The sequence below is a fragment of the Lichenostomus cassidix genome, chromosome 2, assembly GCF_008360975.1.
Source record: "Lichenostomus cassidix isolate B80296 chromosome 2, HeHo_3.0, whole genome shotgun sequence".
NCBI lineage: Eukaryota > Metazoa > Chordata > Aves > Passeriformes > Meliphagidae > Lichenostomus > Lichenostomus cassidix.
This window is the reverse complement of record NC_139482.1, coordinates 130,629,855-130,648,866: the sequence shown is the minus strand read 5'-3', so window position 1 is coordinate 130,648,866 and position 19,012 is coordinate 130,629,855. Positions and strand designations below refer to the sequence as shown.

Below are 19,012 nucleotides of genomic sequence, written 5' to 3'. Positions count from 1 at the left end.
TGGGGGTTTTGTGTTAATCCACATGGGAAAAATTCTTGGGCAGACTTTCTTCACTTTGGTCTCAACTATTGTAACAAACTTTTCTTCAGTTTGAGAAAACATTGTCCAAATTGCATCTATTCAAACTGCTGTTGCAAAGACCATTCTCCCAGCTTGTAGCCACAGCTGGATGATTTCCCTCTGCAATTTTCTACTGACACTTTTCTCAATTCCGTTATAGGAAAAGCAACTCCTCTTCAGTTTTATGGGTCCATCTCTGTCTTTTGATGTCAGGATCTGCTGGCTTTGGCAAATGAGCAAAAGGCTTGAATGAATACCTCAGTGCACAGGAGGGACTTGTTTTTTCAAGGCAGGAATTTATAGCATTCAGTGTAAATCCCAGAGAGACTCCCTAGGAAGAAAAAAATGACAACTCCACGTGCAGGTGGTGATTAAGTGGAAATCATGGGCAAAGCACATGTGCCTTATTTCCAAGAAAGGTACAAAAACTGGCTAAGAGACAGCTAGAAAAGATTACAGATGGCTTAATTTCTGTGGCTAGCACAGGTTTTCCCATGAGAAATTGTCTTGTGTTTTATAAATAAAGATAAAGTTTGGATGTTGTTGGAACAGTGTCCCAGAACTTGGGCAGTGCAGGCCTGGCCAATCAGGCCTGGGGGAAGACTTCTGACTGACCAATCTGGGTGACTTTTGAGAACTCTATATATGTGATGAAATCAAAACAATAAAGGTCATTCCTTCTTGCCACTGAGAACCGATGCATTCATTACTCTGCTAGCTGCTCAACAGCGACAAATTTCTTTCTAGGCTAGGCCAGTAATTCATGGCAAACTCTCTCTATAAAGGCCTGAGCCCGTCGGCACACTAGTGTCATCCCAGGCATCCTTCCATGGGGCGACTTTGTTTTCTCCCATGGCTCTTAATAGAATCACAAAATGGTTTGGGTTGGAAGGGACATTAAAGACAAAAGAGGGGACCTAAACATGAGTCAGCATGTGCCCAGGTGGCCAAGAAGGCCAGTGGCATCCTGGCCTGTATCAGAAGTTGTGTGGCCAGCAGGACCAGGGCAGTGATTGTCCCCCTGGACTCAGCACTGGTGAGGCTGCACCTCGAGTGCTGTATCCATTTCAGGGCCCCTCAGTTCAGAAAGGACATTGAGGTGCTGGAGCAAGTCCAGAGAAGGGCCAGGGAGCTGGAGAAGGGTCTGGAGCACAAGTCCTGTGAGGAGCACTGCGGGACAGGAGCTGCGGCTGTCTGCCCTGGAGGAGGCTCAGGGTGACCTCATGGCTCTCTGCAGCTCTCCTCTCTCCTACAGACAGGAGGCTGTAGCCGGGGAGGGTTGGGCTCCTTTCCCAGGTAACAAGTGACAGGACAAGAAGACACCACCTCAATTTGTGCCAGGGGTTGTCGGGCTTGGACTTTAGGAGGAATTTCTTCACAGCAAAGATGATTAAACATCGGAATGTGCTGCCAGGGAGTCATCGTCCCTGAGGGTGTTTAAGGAAACACTGCACATGACGCTCAGCGCCAGGGTGTGTTTGACACTGTGCTGTTCGATCCCAGGTTGGACTCGATGATCTGCAAGGCCTTTTCCACCCGCACCGACCCTGGGCTTTGTCCCCACACGGCCCGAACGCTGCGCGGCCGCGCTTGACCCGCGCCGCCCGCCGTACGCCGCCGCCCCGCGCATGCGGAGTAGCGCAGCCGCGGCTGAGCGGAGCGGGGCTGGCGGCGCGGAAGGACCTTGGTGGAGCTGAGGTGAGGCGCTGCTCGCTGCTCGCTGCTCCGCCGTGCTCCCGCCGTTCCCTCTGCCTCCCCCCATTCCCCCTGCCTTCCCTCATCATTCCCATCCCTATGGCCGCCAGCCGCCGCTCCCCGCTCGGCCGCGGCCCCGCGACAGTGCCGTGACCTCTGCGCGTCCCTGAGGGTGGCGGCGGGCCCAGCGTCCGTGCGGGCCCAGCGTCCGTGCGGGCCCAGCGTCCGTGCGGGCACAGCATCGCTGCGGGCACAGCGTCCGTGCGAGCCCAGCGTCCGTGCGGGCACAGCGTCCCTGAGGGCTCAGCGTCCGTGCGGGCACAGCGTCCCTGAGGGCACAGCGTCCCTGAGAGCCCAGCGTCCGTGCGGGCCCGGCGTCCGTGCGGGCACAGCGTCCCTGCGGGCCCAGCGTCCGTGCGGGCCCAGCGTCCGTGCGGGCACAGCGTCCCTGCGGGCCCAGCGTCCCTGAGGGCTCAGCGTCCGTGCGGGCACAGCGTCCCTGAGAGCCCAGCGTCCCTGCGGGCCCAGCATCGCTGCGGGCCCGGCGTCCGTGCGGGCACAGCGTCCCTGCGGGCCCAGCGTCCCTGAGGGCTCAGCGTCCGTGCGGGCACAGCGTCCGTGCGGGCCCAGCATCGCTGCGGGCCCAGCGTCCGTGCGGGCACAGCGTCCCTGAGAGCCCAGCGTCCGTGCGGGCCCAGCATCGCTGCGGGCCCAGCGTCCGTGCGGGCACAGCGTCCCTGAGGGCCCAGCGTCCGTGCGGGCACAGCGTCCCTGCGGGCCCAGCGTCCCTGCGGGCCCAGCGTCCGTGCGGGCACAGCGTCCCTGCGGGCACAGCGTCCCTGCGGGCACAGCGTCCCTGCGGGCCCAGCATCGCTGCGGACCCAGCTTTCGTGCGGACCCAGCTTTCGTGCGGACCCAGCTTTCGTGCGGGCCCGGCGTCCGTGCGGGCACAGCGTCCCTGCGGGCACAGCGTCCGTGCGGGCACAGCGGCGGCAGCAGCAGCGCGGTGCTGAGGTGCCCTTGGTGCGGGGAAGGGAGCGGGGCTCTTCCCAGCCTGGCCCCAGTACCACTTAGAATATCTTCTGACGTAAATAGCAGGACAGCAGGCCTGGGAGAGAAGACCGTGCGGCGAGCGCAGGATTTAGTGCCAACAGCGAAGGCCAGTCTTCTCCACAAATACTGGGTGTAAGGAGTGTAAGGGCTTAAAAGAAATTTGTGTCATAAATAGGTTGTCCTTGAGTTTTGTCCCTTAAATATTCTCAGTGGAACGCCAAACAGGACTATTGTTGCTTATATTATGAAGACGATTATTACACAATACAAAAATAATGATCTTTGTGTAGTACATAAAATTATTTTAAGTAGAGCTTCTCCCACAATCCTCTTATTTCTTTTTTTCTTTCAGGAAATACAGTCACCATGTCGGCCGCACTGTTGCCAAAGCCACAGATGCGTCGCCTTTTGGCCAAGCGGATGAAGCTTCACCTCCTTGGGGCATTTCTGTTATCTATGGGGTGTGCGACTTTATACAAGGTGAGCTCTGTAGTCATGCAATTATAGACTGGGCTCATTGGAGTATTTTAAGAATTCATAATATTTTTCTGTTGAGATTGAGTTGAGCTGCTCATCAGAAAGGTTTCGTAATGTATTTTTGTAAGCATGTTTCCAAAGCACAAATAAATCTTACTAATCTTCATTTGAAGAAGTGATACGAATAATCTGATGCTTTATGATGTGTGTTTGAGATCACGCAATTCGTGACAGCTTGACCTTGAGTCTCCTAGTCCCAGACTGCTCTTGACCATTCACAGTTGATGCTCATCAACTTTAGGTAGTTCAGTCTGCCACAGTTTCTAAGACTTGGGAGAGTTGTACAAGTCTTACTTTATCTCTTGACTGACTTCAGGAAACTTGCTCTTAAGCCATTTGGAAAACTTATCCTTCACACTGAAGATATCAGTGTGGGAAAACCTAATGTGGGTCTTTCTGTTCTTGCTTTTGAAGTATCATGTGGAAATGGAGCATTACAGTTCCAGAAAAACACACTTACAGGTTTGACTTCTGATAAAGATAAGAACAGTAGTAGTTATTGTGTGCTCTTGCTAAAAAATTTTGGGATCTCATGCACAAAACAAACAACACAGTGTGAATTCTTGTGGAAGAACTGGGTCTTGCTTGCCCATTGAATTCATGCATATACTATTGGCATAATTAGAGTGCTCAGGAAGCTGTTGATAAAAGTGACTAGAAAAGAAGTTAATTCTCAGAGCCACAAACATCTATCCGAAACAGTAAGCTCACACATGTACTTAACACATCTCTTAAGAAGTAGACAAGCTTGTTTGTGGTCCCTTAGAATATAATTTTTAGTAGTCTCTGAGTCTATTCCTTGTTTGGCACCCTCATGTTAATACTCTGGTAAGGTAGCAGCTCAGATTTAGAACAACACATCTCAGTAGTGATTTACTTTGTTCCATGTTAAATGCTGTTGTACAAACCCACCTTGGATTTTTTTTCCACATTTGTGAGAGCTTTTTGAGTATGTCCCTGTGCTTCAGGTGAATTAGTTTCCAAGGAATGAGGACTGTATCTTTTTATGTTGGTGAGCTATGAGTGGCTTGGCAGTCTTATAAAATCTTACCTGATGTAATGGACTTACAGTGTAGCTCAAGTACAGTCCTTCAGTTTAGGATGCCGTTTTATCCAGAGTTAGAGTTTTGCAGCTGCCCACAGGCACAAAACTTGCCATTATGACATGTTTTATGTATAAAACTATTAGCAGGGAGGGTGTTAGGCACATGAGAATATCAGTATAGATAGAGTAGTTTTGGATCTTGAAGATGTGATATGCTACCTTGTAACAAACTTTCTTTTTAAGGTTTTACTTCAGACATTTGTCCTCCTGACCAATGATCAGGTAGCCTGAGCTGTAGGTTGTAATAGGAACAAAGTAATGCTTAATAATTGGAGTGAAAAGCCTTTTAGACTAATATCTGCTGATAGAAATTATACAACTAACAGGAAAAAAAACCTGTTCATAAACCTTGGCAAACTTTAATTTTCTGTGTGTTACTTTCCAGTTTGGAGTTGCTGAACCCAGAAAACAAGCTTATGCACAGTTCTATAAAAGCTATGATCCCATGAAGGACTTTGAAGCCATGAAAGCAGCTGGTGTGCTTGAGTGTGCAGCGCACAAGTGATGGTAAGCTGCATCTGCAGGTAGTGAGCTGCTCTGTGTTAGAACAGGAGTGAGATTATTTCAGTGGGATGTTGTGCTTCTGCTTGGGGGTTCTTCCTTTTTTTTTCAAATGGAAAGGGGTTTCCAAAGAGTAAGGATACAAATTGCACTCAAGAAACCTCTGTGTAATAAACATGTGAAGAAACAGGAGAACTGGGCACTGAGGTGTAAGGGCAGGATAGAAACTCCTGAATGAATACCTTTTGGGTAATCGGTTTAACTTGTGTGATAGAGGAGACAGTGATGATGCCAGGCCTTTGCCCCCCTCATGTAACTGCAGAGAGGAGACAAAGCTCTGATGTGAAACTGCAGGACTTGCCTGATTCCACAGTTAGGTTGATGCTGTCACATCTTGAACTGCTTAACTTGGGGCTTTCTGTATCTTCTGCTTACATACTTGTGGTGGTACAGTGAGTGAGAAAATGGAGAGGCTGTTTCTCTCTCATAGCATGCATCTTAATGTAAGAAACAGAGACAGCTTCTGCACATCATTTTGTATTTGGAGGTTGGTGAGATGGGGAAGATAACTAGTCATGAGGGGAAATACATCCATGTACACACACACACACACACACACACATATATATATATATCTAAGTGGCATACAGCTTAAGTGCTAATAATCACATTTTTGCCATATTGTATGAAGCTTGAATAGAACTTCGTTCACAATACTATTTTTTTAGCACTTGACACTGCCTTTTCTGTGAAAACTATACAACTTTGTTCTCCCTTGCTAGTAACACCAGGAAAAAGGTCTTGATTTCCACTGCGTTATAGTTATTAATAACTACACTCATTAAACTGCACAAGCTGATGTGACAACTCAGTAAAGAGTTCATCCCCATTTGGTGCAGATTTTTTACATTGAGTTCTCTGCTTCTCCTAAAATGACTTCAGGCTAATCTAGAATGATAGTTTTTCATTCTTTTGGAATGTTTTCATATTGTGATCGTTACGTGATAATCTGTGGCTTTAATTATCCTGGCCAGCTGGATTTTCTCAGCCTGTTTGCATGAAGCAGCAAGATTGAATAAAAGATTTGTGCTTAACACTATGAATACTAAATGGTGTTTTATGACAATCTGCAACTATCTGGTTTCAGATATCTGGCATTACACAATTGCATAAAAAAACTCAGGGCTCTTCTAGAAATCTAAATCTCTTCTAAAAATTAGAAAAAGGGTAAAAAATCTTGTGTCAGTCCCAGCTTTTGGTAGGGTGGTTTTTTTGTTGTTGGTTGTTTGTTTTTTGTGAGAGTGGGATGCTGCTGTTCTTCTTTAGCTATGATTGCAACAAAAATAAAATAATGAAGTTATAAATTCACCTGGTTTAAATCTTGGAAATTCTGCCCCTGGTTCAGTTCTCTTGCTGATATATAGTCACTTTTAAACTTCTTTAGACACTGGAATTGCATTCTTTAGTCAGGTGGCCTTCATCAGTGTATTCTGAAGGGCCATCTGGTGGTAAAATCATTTGAAACAAACACTGTCAACAAGGGTGCATGTTGAATATTTAACTGGAATCATGAGCAGGATTTATTTCCTGCTCATGATATTATTTTTATATAGTGCAAAGAGAACTCCACTCTCAGCCTGTGTTCCCATTGGCAGCTTAGAAAAAGAAGTTGCACGTTTTGTGCACCTGTTAAAATTAAATGTTTCCTAAACAATTCTTCCATTTCTTAATTGTACTGGCTCAAAAGAAAATGTGGAAGACAAATCATCTTTTGTGATTTTGTTTGAATTGCTGATGCTTCTTATTCCTTAGCTTATTTATATAAGAACAGCTATCCTTTCACTCCTTCATAGTAGAAGGAGGTTGGTTTTTGTTGTGCCTGCACATTAGTACAAAAATAGAGGAAGGGGAAAACAATGCCAGTGTTTCAAATGTTCTGTAAAGGCTGCAAAATAAGGACAAGTACCCAGAGCAGATGGAAGACATTTTCATTTGCCTCAGAAGTTTGAATCTTAGCTATTCTGAGTTTGAAGCCATTTTTGGTATAGTTACCTAAAGGGTGCAGTGATCTACATCTCCCATTTTATTGGAATGTGTCCTGTTTGTGGCAGTAAATGCAGTGGCTTAACCTCACTGAATACTCACCGTGGAATCAGTACTTAGCCCCAGAACTGAGGAAAGGGTCGGGTAGGCAGGAAGGAGAGTTCATTAGTTAAGGTGGTAGCATGGCACTGTGCACCAAGCTTGTTCCTGCTCGGTGTGGAGGCACCTTGGTATCTCCCTGTGAATTCACACTGTGCCATCTACTTGGTGTGGACTCTGGTGGTGATACTGACTATGGAAATTAAGTTCAGGTATAAATGTGAGGAGTATCCTGCCTCTGCTGTGTGCTCAGCTGTAGAATAAAGGAGGAAGCTCAGAGTTTGCTGCTAACCACTTGCATGACTCTTGTCATGGAGCACAGCTGGTCTTGGATTGTGTTCAATATAATGGGGAGAAGCAATTTGAATTTGGTTTTCTTCCTTCCTTGGTAGGCTGCCTGCACCACTTGTTTCCTCTCTGGCTCCTATCTGAAAGCTGCATTCCTTTCTCCTGCAGGCCTTCAGCAAGATTGATTCAGTTACCAGTGCAGCATATATAGTGAATCTGATGTGCTGTGCAGTGTTGTTCCAGCTCTTGATTTGTTCCATGTTTCACTTCTGTTTGCCACATGAAGGGTGTGTGAATCTTCAACCATCAGGAAATAACAGGGAATTCCTCTAGACTAAACTACTGCATAAACATTTCTCTCTGATGCTTTGCATTCATACATACTAACATGTTTTCTTAAACATGAAGTTTGTCCATCATAACTTAATGTTTTTTTTTTTTATCTTGCAGATCCCCTTCAGTTCGAGGAGACTTGATAACCGAACCTTATTTGTTCACTGAAGTGTAAAGTGCAAAGCACTTCAGTGCATGGCATGTTCTAATGCAACTCAATAAATAAAATACATATGTCAGTGACATTTAGTTGTCTTCATTAATGTAGAAATGCTTAAAGGCTCAGATGGTGAGTAGAGTGGAGGAAGGTCTTCAGAACTTGTTCAAGGTGACTAAGTCTATCTTTCCTCCAGGAGTTATTTGCATCTCTTTTTTGGCCAAATTCCACATTTGATAGCACAGTATATCTCTAAGCAGTGACAGCTAGTCTGTCCCAGCTGCTTATGGGAATGTGCAAGAGGACAGATGTTGCAGGAAGGGAGAGGATGGGTTTCTGGAGAGGTCTGTGTTACCTCTGGCTTCACAAGGTGAGGTGACCTTGAGAGGAAAGTATTTGGAGAGGAATTCTGGAAATACACCAGCCAACCTCTGTGTCTTTTTCTGCTGTCATCACTGTATTGCCTTCCTTACAGCAGCAAACTGTTACAGCAAGACTTACAGACTGTGCAAATGTCTATTTCTATACATGGTATATTAGTTACTCGAACTGAAAGATGACTCTAAGCTGCAGGTATGTTCACATATATTTGATATACAAGAAGAGAGAAAGTAAATATTTTAGGATATTACGGTAATGAAAATCTTGGCATGCTGCTTTTAAACATGTATCATCTTTTTGATATCTGGAAGTACTCAGCTAAGCATAGCTTGAATCTCTGCTACATTCTGTGCAGTCGGAGACATGGTGCTCTGTCTTGTGCCATGATACCTGTCAGTGAGAACAGGCTTTGTCATTGCCTGTTCTCAGGATGAAGAAGGTACCAGCACTGCAGCTTTTGTTTGCTGAATGTGGCTACTAAGAGAGCAAGCAAAAGCTGACTGCATGAAAGGAAGGAAGTCTTTGTATGAAGCAGCATGACAAATTAGGCCATCTGTGTTGTATTTGAAGGTCTTTGGTTCAAATCCTGTTTGGAGTAACTTATTATTTTACATGGATCATTAACTACTTAACACTTAATAGGTATCCTTGAACAACATTTGGACTAATGAAAGCACATAAAATAATGTATGTGATCCAGAACATTTTGTAGAGCAACATGGGATTTTCTTTAAACTTCCCATGCAGGCAGTGCTTCCTTTTAAGCAAACAAGGAATTTGACATTAGTGATGCAGGGGAAGCCATCTAGTAATCAAAATACCCCAGCTCCTATAAATGTAAACCAGATCTTAACAATAGCAAACGATACCCATTTATCTTCCCAATGTACAGTATAAACAGTGTATGCCATTAAGTACTGACTAACATTTTCTCAGGCCTGTCTGCAGATTTAAATAGCCAAGGGTCTTCAGAGTTACTGACAGCTTCAGAGGCAAAGAAACTTGCTACTGCCAGGTGTGCAGGCTAATAGACATGACTTGTGGTTCTAGGCCCTATATTCCCAGTTGCTATGAATTAGTTTATTGTTAAAGTCTTTATTTCTTCTAAACTCTTGTAGCCAGCAGCAGTTGTAGTGTGTTCCTTCAGCTACCAGCACGTGATTTAAAGAAATGAGTTTTGTGACCGAATAGAGTTTTTGGCAGATGTAGCAGAGCTCAGAGTTGTCTCTGGCTAAATGTATTTAACAAAAAAAGGTGAGTTCTAACTTCTGTGGTTATGCTTTGAGAGTCTGCAGGCTGCAACTGTTGATTTCTGTATGCATTCTGGTTTCACACTGGATGCAAGGCAAGTACTTCCCTTAAGCAGGCAAAGCTGACTAACCCACAGCTTGCTTTCCTCTGGAGTAGGAAGGGAGAGCAAAGCTGGGTACCTAACCTGCTTTTCTGAAATCAGCACCAGCCCACCAGTTTTCAATTTCTTAAATTTTGTATTTTTAAAAAAAATTGTTTAAATTCTTTTGCCTTTGCCAGCAAGAGTTCAGCTAATTCTATCATACAAAGAATTGGAGTGGGACATTGCATAGTACAAGACCTGTGAGTTAGACCCTAATCGGTTGCTTGTTACAGGGTCTGGTGTGCTGTTTCTAGGAGATGCAGAGCTGAAAAACACGCTTGGCTCCTCTCTGAGACTATCCCAAGTGTCTGAAGGTTTTTGGTATATTTATGTATGAAATGATATATAAAGAATTGTTTGACCTGAACTACTTTGGGAAAGGCCTGACTATGCCTTCAGATTTTTTGGCTAGCTTGCTTTATTCTCGAGTGTTTGAGGAGTGATTGATTGTTCTGGAAGCAAACTAAAAAGATAGATTTGAAGTTGTGAGCTCTCCAGGTCTAAAGAGTGTTATGAGAGTAGGCATGTTTTAAGAGTACACATTGCACTGCTTTAGCAGCTAAGTACAGGCAGCTGCTCTTTGGACAACTTTGTTTTCATAGTTCACACAGCTCATATGTAGGAGAGGTTGATTTATGTGCCTTCTCCACTCGTTTCCATACATGTGGTCAGAAGGGGGAGAAAGAACCTGCCTAATGCAGTAAAGATGCAGCTCAATTCACTGAAGAAAAGTGTAATTTAAGCAAGTGTTTATTTCAGGAGAATGTAATTTAGGAAAAACACAAATGTATCTTAAACAATGGCTGAAATCTACAAACTTTTAGAAATGAAACTGCTGTTCCTCATTTTTTACAGGTGTGTTTGCATCCTCTTGGCTTGCCTGTGTACTACATAAATAAGGAACAGATTAGTCTAATTCAAATGGTGACTACAGTGCTGTTTTGATTCAGTTAGTCACAAAAGCATAAAACTTTTCAGCGCACATTTTTGGCAAGCTAGTCATCAGTTTTGACTTCCAAAGTATTATGATCCTACTGCATTTTCTGGTACACTACAAAGTCCAATGACCAACTGGGATCTAATGGGACCCTCATGAAGCTTCTACATCAGTCTTGTCATTGTCCTACACCTTGTAAATGAATGAGTAAACTGCTCACAAAAACAAGTATTACAGGAATAGCTTTATTATCTTTAAACAATTTGATTATATTACAATTTATCCATCAATATGCAAAATTAGAAGTATTAAACAACTTCCATAAAATATTCAGGAATGAAGCGCATGTGTGTATATACATATACATTTTTTAAACAGTGTTTTTTAAACAATGACATAAGTTAAATCATTGTATGAAATGTTGGTAATGGATAGGCTTATTTCACAGTCAGAAAAGGACAATGCAGACCCAAGCCTCCTTTATTCTCAGTAGTAGATGAGAGACACAGCTTTTAGAAATACCTTTTAACAAAACAGAACTCACAAGAAAAACATTGCAGTTACTACATTCTTATTTACTGTGTATTTGGTCATATCAATTATGCATAGAAGTTATTAACTATAAAGCATATGCTCCAAATGGTGAGGGATCAGACTTTATTCCAGTTCTTTACTCCAATTCCAGCCATGTTAGGAATCTCCACACAAAATTAATTTTCATAAACACATAAAAAAAGGGAGAAAAGTTAACACACATAGTTGGAAACCAAGTAAACTTCTGGTTTTAAAATAAAACTGCCATAGCTAGATTTTGTTTATCAAGTCATATAATTGTGCCCAGAGACTGTTTTCTTGTCTACTACAAGAAATACAGGTGTTTAACATATATTCATAAGTGTATTGTGGTGGCATCATTAACTGTTAATGTAATTGGTACCTGTGGGCCCATCGTTTTCAATCAACTTGAAAAAAAAATCTCACTTAGTACATATTTGAAAGGTCACATTTCTAAATACCCCTTTTTTAATCAGTTCGAAGATAATAAACATAAAATGAATTAGGGCTGAAGGGAGCAAATACAATGTAGTGGTGGCAGATCAGAAATTACCAAGACCCCACAAGGCTGTACTTAGCACCTGCACATCTGGGTTACATTGAGCTTAGGGATTTTAAGGAGACAGCTCTGTTTCTTGAATTTTTGAACTGCATGTTACTGGCTTCCAGCTAATGAACAGACAATGCACAGTCATACATACATTGAAAGTATTTCTGAAAATTCGATGGATAAAATAAAGTTTCTGTATACAGAGAGTTTTAAAAATAAAGTCATGTTGTAGCTCATGTTTTGTTCTCCAAACCACACAAAGGCACTAGTTTACATTATGGACTAATGTCCTGCAAAACTTCAGTCAAATAAAGGAAGCTATTTTAAGGTTAAAGTGGTGCTAAAAACCAGCTGTCACTAGTAACTTAAAACAGCCACACTGGGTTTTTCAGATTTAGTGGGGGAAAATGTTTTGCCTCAGGACGCACATGTTGGGGGAGTGTGGGTGTGGGGGGAAAGGCTCAGCCTTGAGCAAGTTTTTACAGCTGAGTTATAAACCTGGTTTATAACAGAAACTGGCAGACCCTAAAATATGATATAGAGGTATTGATACACATTTCTGTGTGTGGTAAAAACGTCCGTATGCATGCAATTTTTCCCTATTCTCTAATTTTTGGTTATCAAAAAGAAAAAGGATTTTGATTGAGCTATAGTCCAGGGCTGTTCCTTCTCACTTTATTCATTTGCCAGAACACTTTCCTTCCAGCACTAGTATTCTGGCTAGGGAGCAGGAATGTTGTCAAGATTAGAAAAGCTATTGGGCTTTGTTATCAATTTCTACCTCCTCAAAAATTATATGCATCTCTACTTGGAGTAGGTTACTGCAGAGAAAGCATTGCTTTCAAACTGGTATGGTATTACTATGCTCACCACAAATAACTATTAATAAAATCCTTTCCTCAAGGCCTTATTTTTCACCATGGTGAATTTGCTAATGAATACTTGGGCAAAATTTGGATCAACTACATACTGATAGGTTTTTGTTATAGTTGGGGGCTGTTCAGTAGGCACAGTTTGTGGAGCTGGCGCGGTGGCAGCACTGGGAGCGAGGTGGTAAGATGTCTTGGTGATGTACTCCACAAGACGGTTGTACTGCTGCTCTGACAGTCTCTCTCTGGCTCCCTCGGCCTGAAATCAGAGAAGATAAAATAGTTACTGAGTACTTGACAGTAACTGAGCTGAGTAGTAAGGACAATAACTTCCACATTACTCTGATAAAAATCTTCCTGCCTGGAATCTTACAATTGTTTAAGGGATTTTTTTAGTCATGAATGTTCTCCCACAGTTGACTCCTTGGTGAATTAGTCCTCTCTCTGCTGTTTTGGACTTCTGAGAAGCTCTAACTCTGCCGCAGAAAATTTAAGCAGTATCTTTTGAGAATTGGTCAAGAGTAGAACCTTGTAACAGATCAACTTTAGAAAAATGCCTGTAACTCTTGGCAATGCTTATCATACAGAAATTCTACTTAGCTAAAACATTTTGTCTTTAACTTACTTGATTCAAAATGAAGACTAGAGGCTACCTTCCAGGTGAATGTTCTGTGTAGGATATATTAATTTCTGGTTACCAAAAAAACCCAATCACACAAAGACATTTTTCTAAACAAAAGGGTTTTACTACAGATGATTTGGGTATTTTGTTTCTGGAGAAGACATTAAGGGATCTTTGCTTTACAGGCTGAAATAGGTAGAGATTTAAGATCCTAGCAAGAGGGATGCAAGTGACCTACCTAGAGGGAAAAAAGGTACAGTGAATCAAATACTGTCATCTATCATATGGTTCCAACCAGATAAAGTATTAGATGAAAAGCTATGAGCTAACCTGGCTTTGGAGGATCAATCTGCTGTGCCCTTATTTGTGGAGAAGTTGAAGATGATTGTGACTAGCCTGAGAAGGGAAAGCAAGCAAGCAGGCATCAAGCTGGTTGCATGGTTTCAAAAAACCAATATTTCAGAAATATCACCATAGATGCTACAGTAGTATGACCAGCTAGGTCATTCAGAATAGAAGTTATTTCCAAAATCGCACAATGAAGAAAAAGGCAGCAGCTATCCTAGGGCTAGGCTTTGAGGCTTCCTTATTTTACACTTGGAGAACTGCTGACCAGTTTAATTTTTGTAGGACTTAAAATGTCTTTGCTGAACATCATGCTAAGGATTCAAAGACTGCTATCTTCTGCCTGTCTTTCAGGGAGTTTTACAGGTCTTGCTAGATAGTATGATATTTTCAAACAGTGCCATTGGATTCAATTTAACATCCACAATCAATATCTTGCCCTGTTTCTGGACAGCAAGACTCATTTTAAATACTCTGTTGCTTATTTGAAGGAAAAATTAATATGATTGATAGATAGTGACAAGTGTCACATTCACATGAAAACAGTCCCCTCTTTTTTTACTGTGCCTTTGGAGATGGATTTGCTCAGTGAGTAGAAACACTCCTGTTTTCAATCATCATCACAAAATTGCTAAAGGAAGCAGGCTCATGAACAAACTCAGAAGTTTAAGGTTGAAGCCTAAGCCTAGAAACAGCGGAAATGATGAAATGGGCAGAGGGAAGGATTGTTTCCATGAACGACCTTAAGGGAGGGAAAAATCAGAAGGCAGACTGCTGCAGCAGACTCGCAGCTTACAGTGCAGAATGGTGTCTGAACCACATCTTCAGTCTGGTGGCTCAGTAAAACTATCTCAGCAGTCAGTGTTTCAGCAGTTGAAAGAAGAGAAATATGCTGAAGTACCACCTACATAAACTGGATTTTAAGTTATAGGGTAAATCCTGCATGCAGGTGGTTTCACACTTTTTCCTAATTTCTCCTAGGGAGGTAAGCCCAGGGGTAGCTGGGTTCTGCCTCCACATTGATCAGAAGATCCAGCTTACCAAAGGAGATGGAAATGGTGCTGGCATCCCACTCAGCTATTCCTGTGAACCCCTTCTTCATTCAGCCCCAGGCTATTTTCCACAGATACAGCATAATTATTAAGGAGGAAATATTAACAATTTGGACTGATCTTCCAAAGTAACTGGGACCCTGCTTGCTTCTAGATGACTTCATCTGTAGCTGCGTGCTTCTGCAGCCAGTTTCAGTTTGGCTTGTATTGCCAAGAAAGAAAAAATTGGAATTGATGTTATTCTACATTTGTTCTGAAATAGGACCAAGTATTGTCACTAAGTACCCTCACCCACTGCTTTGAACAACTGTCATGTTAATATGCAGATCATTCAAGGATTCAAAACTTTATCAAGGCTTGCTTAATGTACCTCTTAGAGGAATATTACAGCTATCATGTCCCTTTGTACTACAAGGCCATACTTTTGGGTTAAGAACTCCAGTATTGCTCCAGAATTCCTCCCATTACGGCTTATAAAGAATAAGCCTTCAATAATGTTAACTCCACAGCAGCTACAACACCTGTGCTGCACAATCCAGATGTGCACAGCACTGATGGGCTCCTCTGTGCACACTAAGGAGATCCAGCTCTTTAAGATTTTTTTTGCCATTGATTTCAGAAATCCAAAGATTGGTTTTCAGATCCAAAGATGATAACATGAAGGACTATCATGAACACCCTGTTGCAGATTACCACAAAAAAAAAAAATCTGGAATATCTGAAATTCCAGGCCCTTCAATTTTTTGTTGCCTTCTTGATGTTATGAGCTATAGCAAGAGCAGCTGGAAGAGCAGGCCTGTTGAGTTTGACATCTGTCTGGAAACAAGCAGTGTCTCAATTACTTTGGAAGATAATCCAAATAAATTAATGCTTCCCTTTCAATAACAACCTTGTCAGTGCCAGAGTTTTCAAGAATCCATCCAGGCTATTCCTAGCCAGATGGATTAAGTTATATATTGTGGAGGCGAACAAGGCATCAGGCAAACCTATTGCTGAAGGAGTCAAAATATGCTCTATAACATCTCTGGTGATTACAGCTGTAGAGTAACTCATGTTTTGTTTCTCAACTGTTCCAAGAAGCTGAGGAGAGGGGATGGAAGAAACTGTTTTGTACAGAGCTGAAACAAAACTTTTGGCAACTGTTTTTGTGAGCAGTAATGCAAAGAAGTGGATTTTTATAGCCTTGAAATGAAATGTTTCAATTTGTTGTATTATTTCTAGCATCTTTGACTAAATTAATCAGAAAAATAGCGATTACTTACATTTGGTAACATTAACTCTGCTTTGCTAAACTCATAATAATATTTTAGTTGACCTGACTGGGCATTTTCCAGCTAAAAATTGTGGCTATTTTTGCAAATGTCATCATGCACAGATGTGTCTGCACTTCAGCTGAGGACACCTTCAGTGCAACACAATGGCTACTATTTATACTGAGGAGCTGTGCCTGTTTAGGTATCACAGCTCAGAGGCTGCTCTTCTGTTCCTCCTAAGGTTTCTTTTCCTAATCACATCTGAAGAATTTGTAGAAGCTCTTGTCACAGAGCTGCATAGGACACCTCAAGGACCACAGAATCAGCAGCAGAAAGGAAATCACCAAGTATAAGCTCTCCCAATCCACTAAAAAAATAGCAAATATTAACTACTAAAGACTCTAAGTAATTATTAAAACTGTATATGAAGCTTTCTGGAATATTTTATTGTGTAGCTGCCTTAGCTGCCTTAACATAAAAAAATTCAAACTTTTTTATTCTCTGTTTCTTTCAACTGCTCTACCTTATAGCACATGTCCTTAAATTTTTACAAGAATTTCAGTACAAGCATCTGCATTCTGAAGGAATATTTTGCCAGGTCTGTTTGTACATCACTCCACTTTTGCTGTCTTGCCATCACTGATTTGCCTCCAACTGGGACACAGGCACTTTTCCCATGCTATACATTTTCATTGCATTCTCAAGAGCCTGTGTCAGCAAAAGAGATGCTGTACTGAGACTGGGAGGCTCAAGGCTTAGAGCTCCTAGAGCTGCATTGCTGCACCACTTGAGTAGGACTCTCATATTTCCGTCCAGAACTTCAGAAAAAAACTGATGTATTTGGTCCAGTATCTCCAAAGGAGAGTGTAATGAACGTGTGTATGTGGGAACACAGCACTGCACGTCACACAGGATTGCTCTGTGCATTCAGGGCAACCACTTGCCTATAAATCCTAAACATTCCCAGTTGCAGCTGCTGTGGGGACCAGAATTAGGTTCCCTGTCCCTCACCTTCCCTTCTCCCAAACAGGCAGACCCTCTGCACCTTTCATCACCCCCTTGCAGCAGCCTTTGGGCAAGCTGCCCTTCCCCCCAGCAGCAGCCTGCTCCTCACCCCCTGGATAATCAGATGCAAAGACAAAAGCCATCACACTCCAATCCAATAAAAAACCAATCTGGGCTGGTGCTAAAGTTAGGGTTAGGATAGGTTGAGTGCATCCAGTGCCCTAGTGAGAACAACTTGTCTTCTCTCCTCCAGGACCAAAGCCCAGGACTGAGCAGGACAGTCTGGATTCTGATTGTTTGATGTGTCCCTCCACCAACCACTCAGCACTCAGGGACAAAAAAAGCTGAGCTTTGCCTCCTTGCTTTTCAATTTAAGTAATCCCTCATGTAGCTTTGTGGTGAGAGAAGGCAACTTCAGTCAACAGTTCTCTGTGAGACTGAGGTTAGTGGAAAGACAATAAATATAAATAGAGAATTCAGCACTAAAGAAAGCTTTCACAAAAACATTCAAGTGCTGTCACGACACAGATGAAGTCCTTGCTGAAACTGATGGCAAAACTCTTCAGTGACTTCAGCAAAGTTAGGATTTGGCTGAAGGTGCTCCTACTTTTTGTCACACCTCATACTTTGCAGGTTTTTACATGTCCTTTTCTTATATTTGAAACATGAATTTCTGGTAAAGCAGTCTATGAGCTACCTGGCACACTTTTGTAAAAACTGGGACATGCATGTTTGTTTTTGAATTGCTCTCTCATATGATTCTACTTGAGATTTTAATACAATAAACATTGTTTCCTGAAAGTATAAAAATATAACATTCTTCTGCCATTAAAAGAAGATCATTAATCAAAAAACCTCAGTATTCAAATGGCTTAGAGATATTTCAACATGAAGATGAAGGGTTTATGCTCTTACTGGCAAACACATGGTGCATCCAATCTCAGAGAAGAACTAATCCAGTTTAAAGCTAGCATTTGCAGATGAAGATCTAAGGAAGTAAATACAGCCAAGCAAGACCACTGTGCTAGAAGAGACAAGATAAAAACACGCCTAGAAAGGAGCATCAGCACCACTGAACTGTGAATGGAATTCACAGAATAAAAGGAACTGCTTTTGCTGGGACTTGGTAGGCACAGGGCGCAATGCTGACTTGCCAAACAATAAACACCTGTTGCATATGTAGCCATGAGAACCTTTCCAGAAAAGAGGTGGTGCTTACCAAGAACCCAGACTTCCTCTACTTTTTTCCTCAGAAAATTTCTGTCATAGATATGGTATATCATAATCAACAAGAGCATAGAAGGGACGAGACAAATCCCTTTCACCCAAAGGGCAACACAGCCAACTATGAGGTGCAGGGCTCCTGGTCTGGCACTTCCACCTCTGGCCTCCCAGCCCAAAGGTGAATATCCCCATTGCCAAAAGCACCATCATCAGTGTAACTTTATCTCTGAATGAAAAACATACTCAAGTCTTTACCTCCAAGTCAGAAGGCACTCTCTGTTGTTTTAGCTGCACCTTCAGCAGATCTTTTTGCTGATCATCTTCCACACAATCGATTTCAGTCACAGGGAATGCCTGCTGCTGAGTGTCTTCACTAATGCTCACAACAAAGAGCACCTCTGAGGTGAGCAGTAAGCAGCCTTCATGCTGCTGGCCTGATCCACTCACAATCATGACATCTAAGGCCATATGAACCTCTGGCCTTCCTAGAGATTGCAGCATTTTCCTGCATTATCAGGGTAAAAAAAGAAAACAAAGACAAAAAAGAACTAGTCAGTGTAGTGCATTGGATCCTCCAGGGCTTCTTTTGGTCACTATGCTTTTACTTAAGCCTGTAGCTATCACCTACACATGTAAAATAAGCCAGGGAGTGTACTCCAAAGCTCCATTACTGAAAGATGTAAGACTTCAGATTTAAAGAATGAATGTGAAATTGTTACTTATCAAAACCCCTTAATCACTCACCACAAGATTGGCCTAATATCTGTGCTAGGTTAGCCTATTTCCCATCCTATTTCCTTGATAATAGAAAAATTACCCTAAGAAGTGGCTTAGAAATTCAGTGCAGAAAATAAAGCTATCTTCACTAACAGCTGTTTCTGGAGATGTGCAGTATTTTTCTTGGGCTCAGTGCAATGATAAATAAGAACTCACTGAATGCCATTAAATAAAGATC

General features: G+C 42.4%; 2 protein-coding genes across 8 annotated transcripts in view; one reads left to right on the top strand and one right to left on the bottom strand.

Moving 5' to 3' along the window:
• Nucleotides 1–1,651: 1,651 nt before the first annotated feature.
• COX6C (cytochrome c oxidase subunit 6C) lies at nt 1,652–7,957 on the top strand. Of its 2 annotated transcripts, none has more exons than XM_085053295.1 (4): nt 1,652–1,766; nt 3,168–3,288; nt 4,836–4,957; nt 7,832–7,957. In XM_085053295.1, the coding sequence occupies exons 2-3, from the start codon at nt 3,175–3,177 to the stop codon at nt 4,953–4,955; spliced, it is 234 nt and encodes a 77-aa protein (XP_084909421.1). In that variant the 5' UTR covers nt 1,652–1,766; nt 3,168–3,174; the 3' UTR covers nt 4,956–4,957; nt 7,832–7,957. The 2 variants fall into 2 exon arrangements, with proteins under 2 accessions (XP_084909421.1, XP_084909420.1); XM_085053294.1 differs by having other exon boundaries at nt 1,663–1,758; nt 3,161–3,288.
• A 2,854-nt stretch (nt 7,958–10,811) lies between these two features.
• VPS13B (vacuolar protein sorting 13 homolog B) overlaps nt 10,812–19,012 on the bottom strand; it is a 433,483-nt gene continuing 425,282 nt past the window's right edge. For all 6 annotated transcript variants that reach the window (XM_085053291.1, XM_085053288.1, XM_085053290.1 and 3 more), the window contains 2 exons: nt 18,313–18,562; nt 10,812–12,815 (listed from right to left, as the gene is read on the bottom strand). In XM_085053291.1, the coding sequence (XP_084909417.1) occupies nt 12,570–12,815; nt 18,313–18,562 (496 nt within the window). In that variant the 3' untranslated portion in view covers nt 10,812–12,569. The remainder of the gene's footprint in view (nt 12,816–18,312; nt 18,563–19,012) is intronic.

Coding starts and splice junctions, on each gene's coding strand:
- COX6C (XM_085053295.1), top strand. CDS start 3,175: ATGTCGGCCGCACTGTTGCCAAAGCCACAGATGCGTCGCCTTTTGGCC. Junction 3,289..4,835: donor GGTGTGCGACTTTATACAAG/GTGAGCTCTGTA, acceptor GTTACTTTCCAG/TTTGGAGTTGCTGAACCCAG.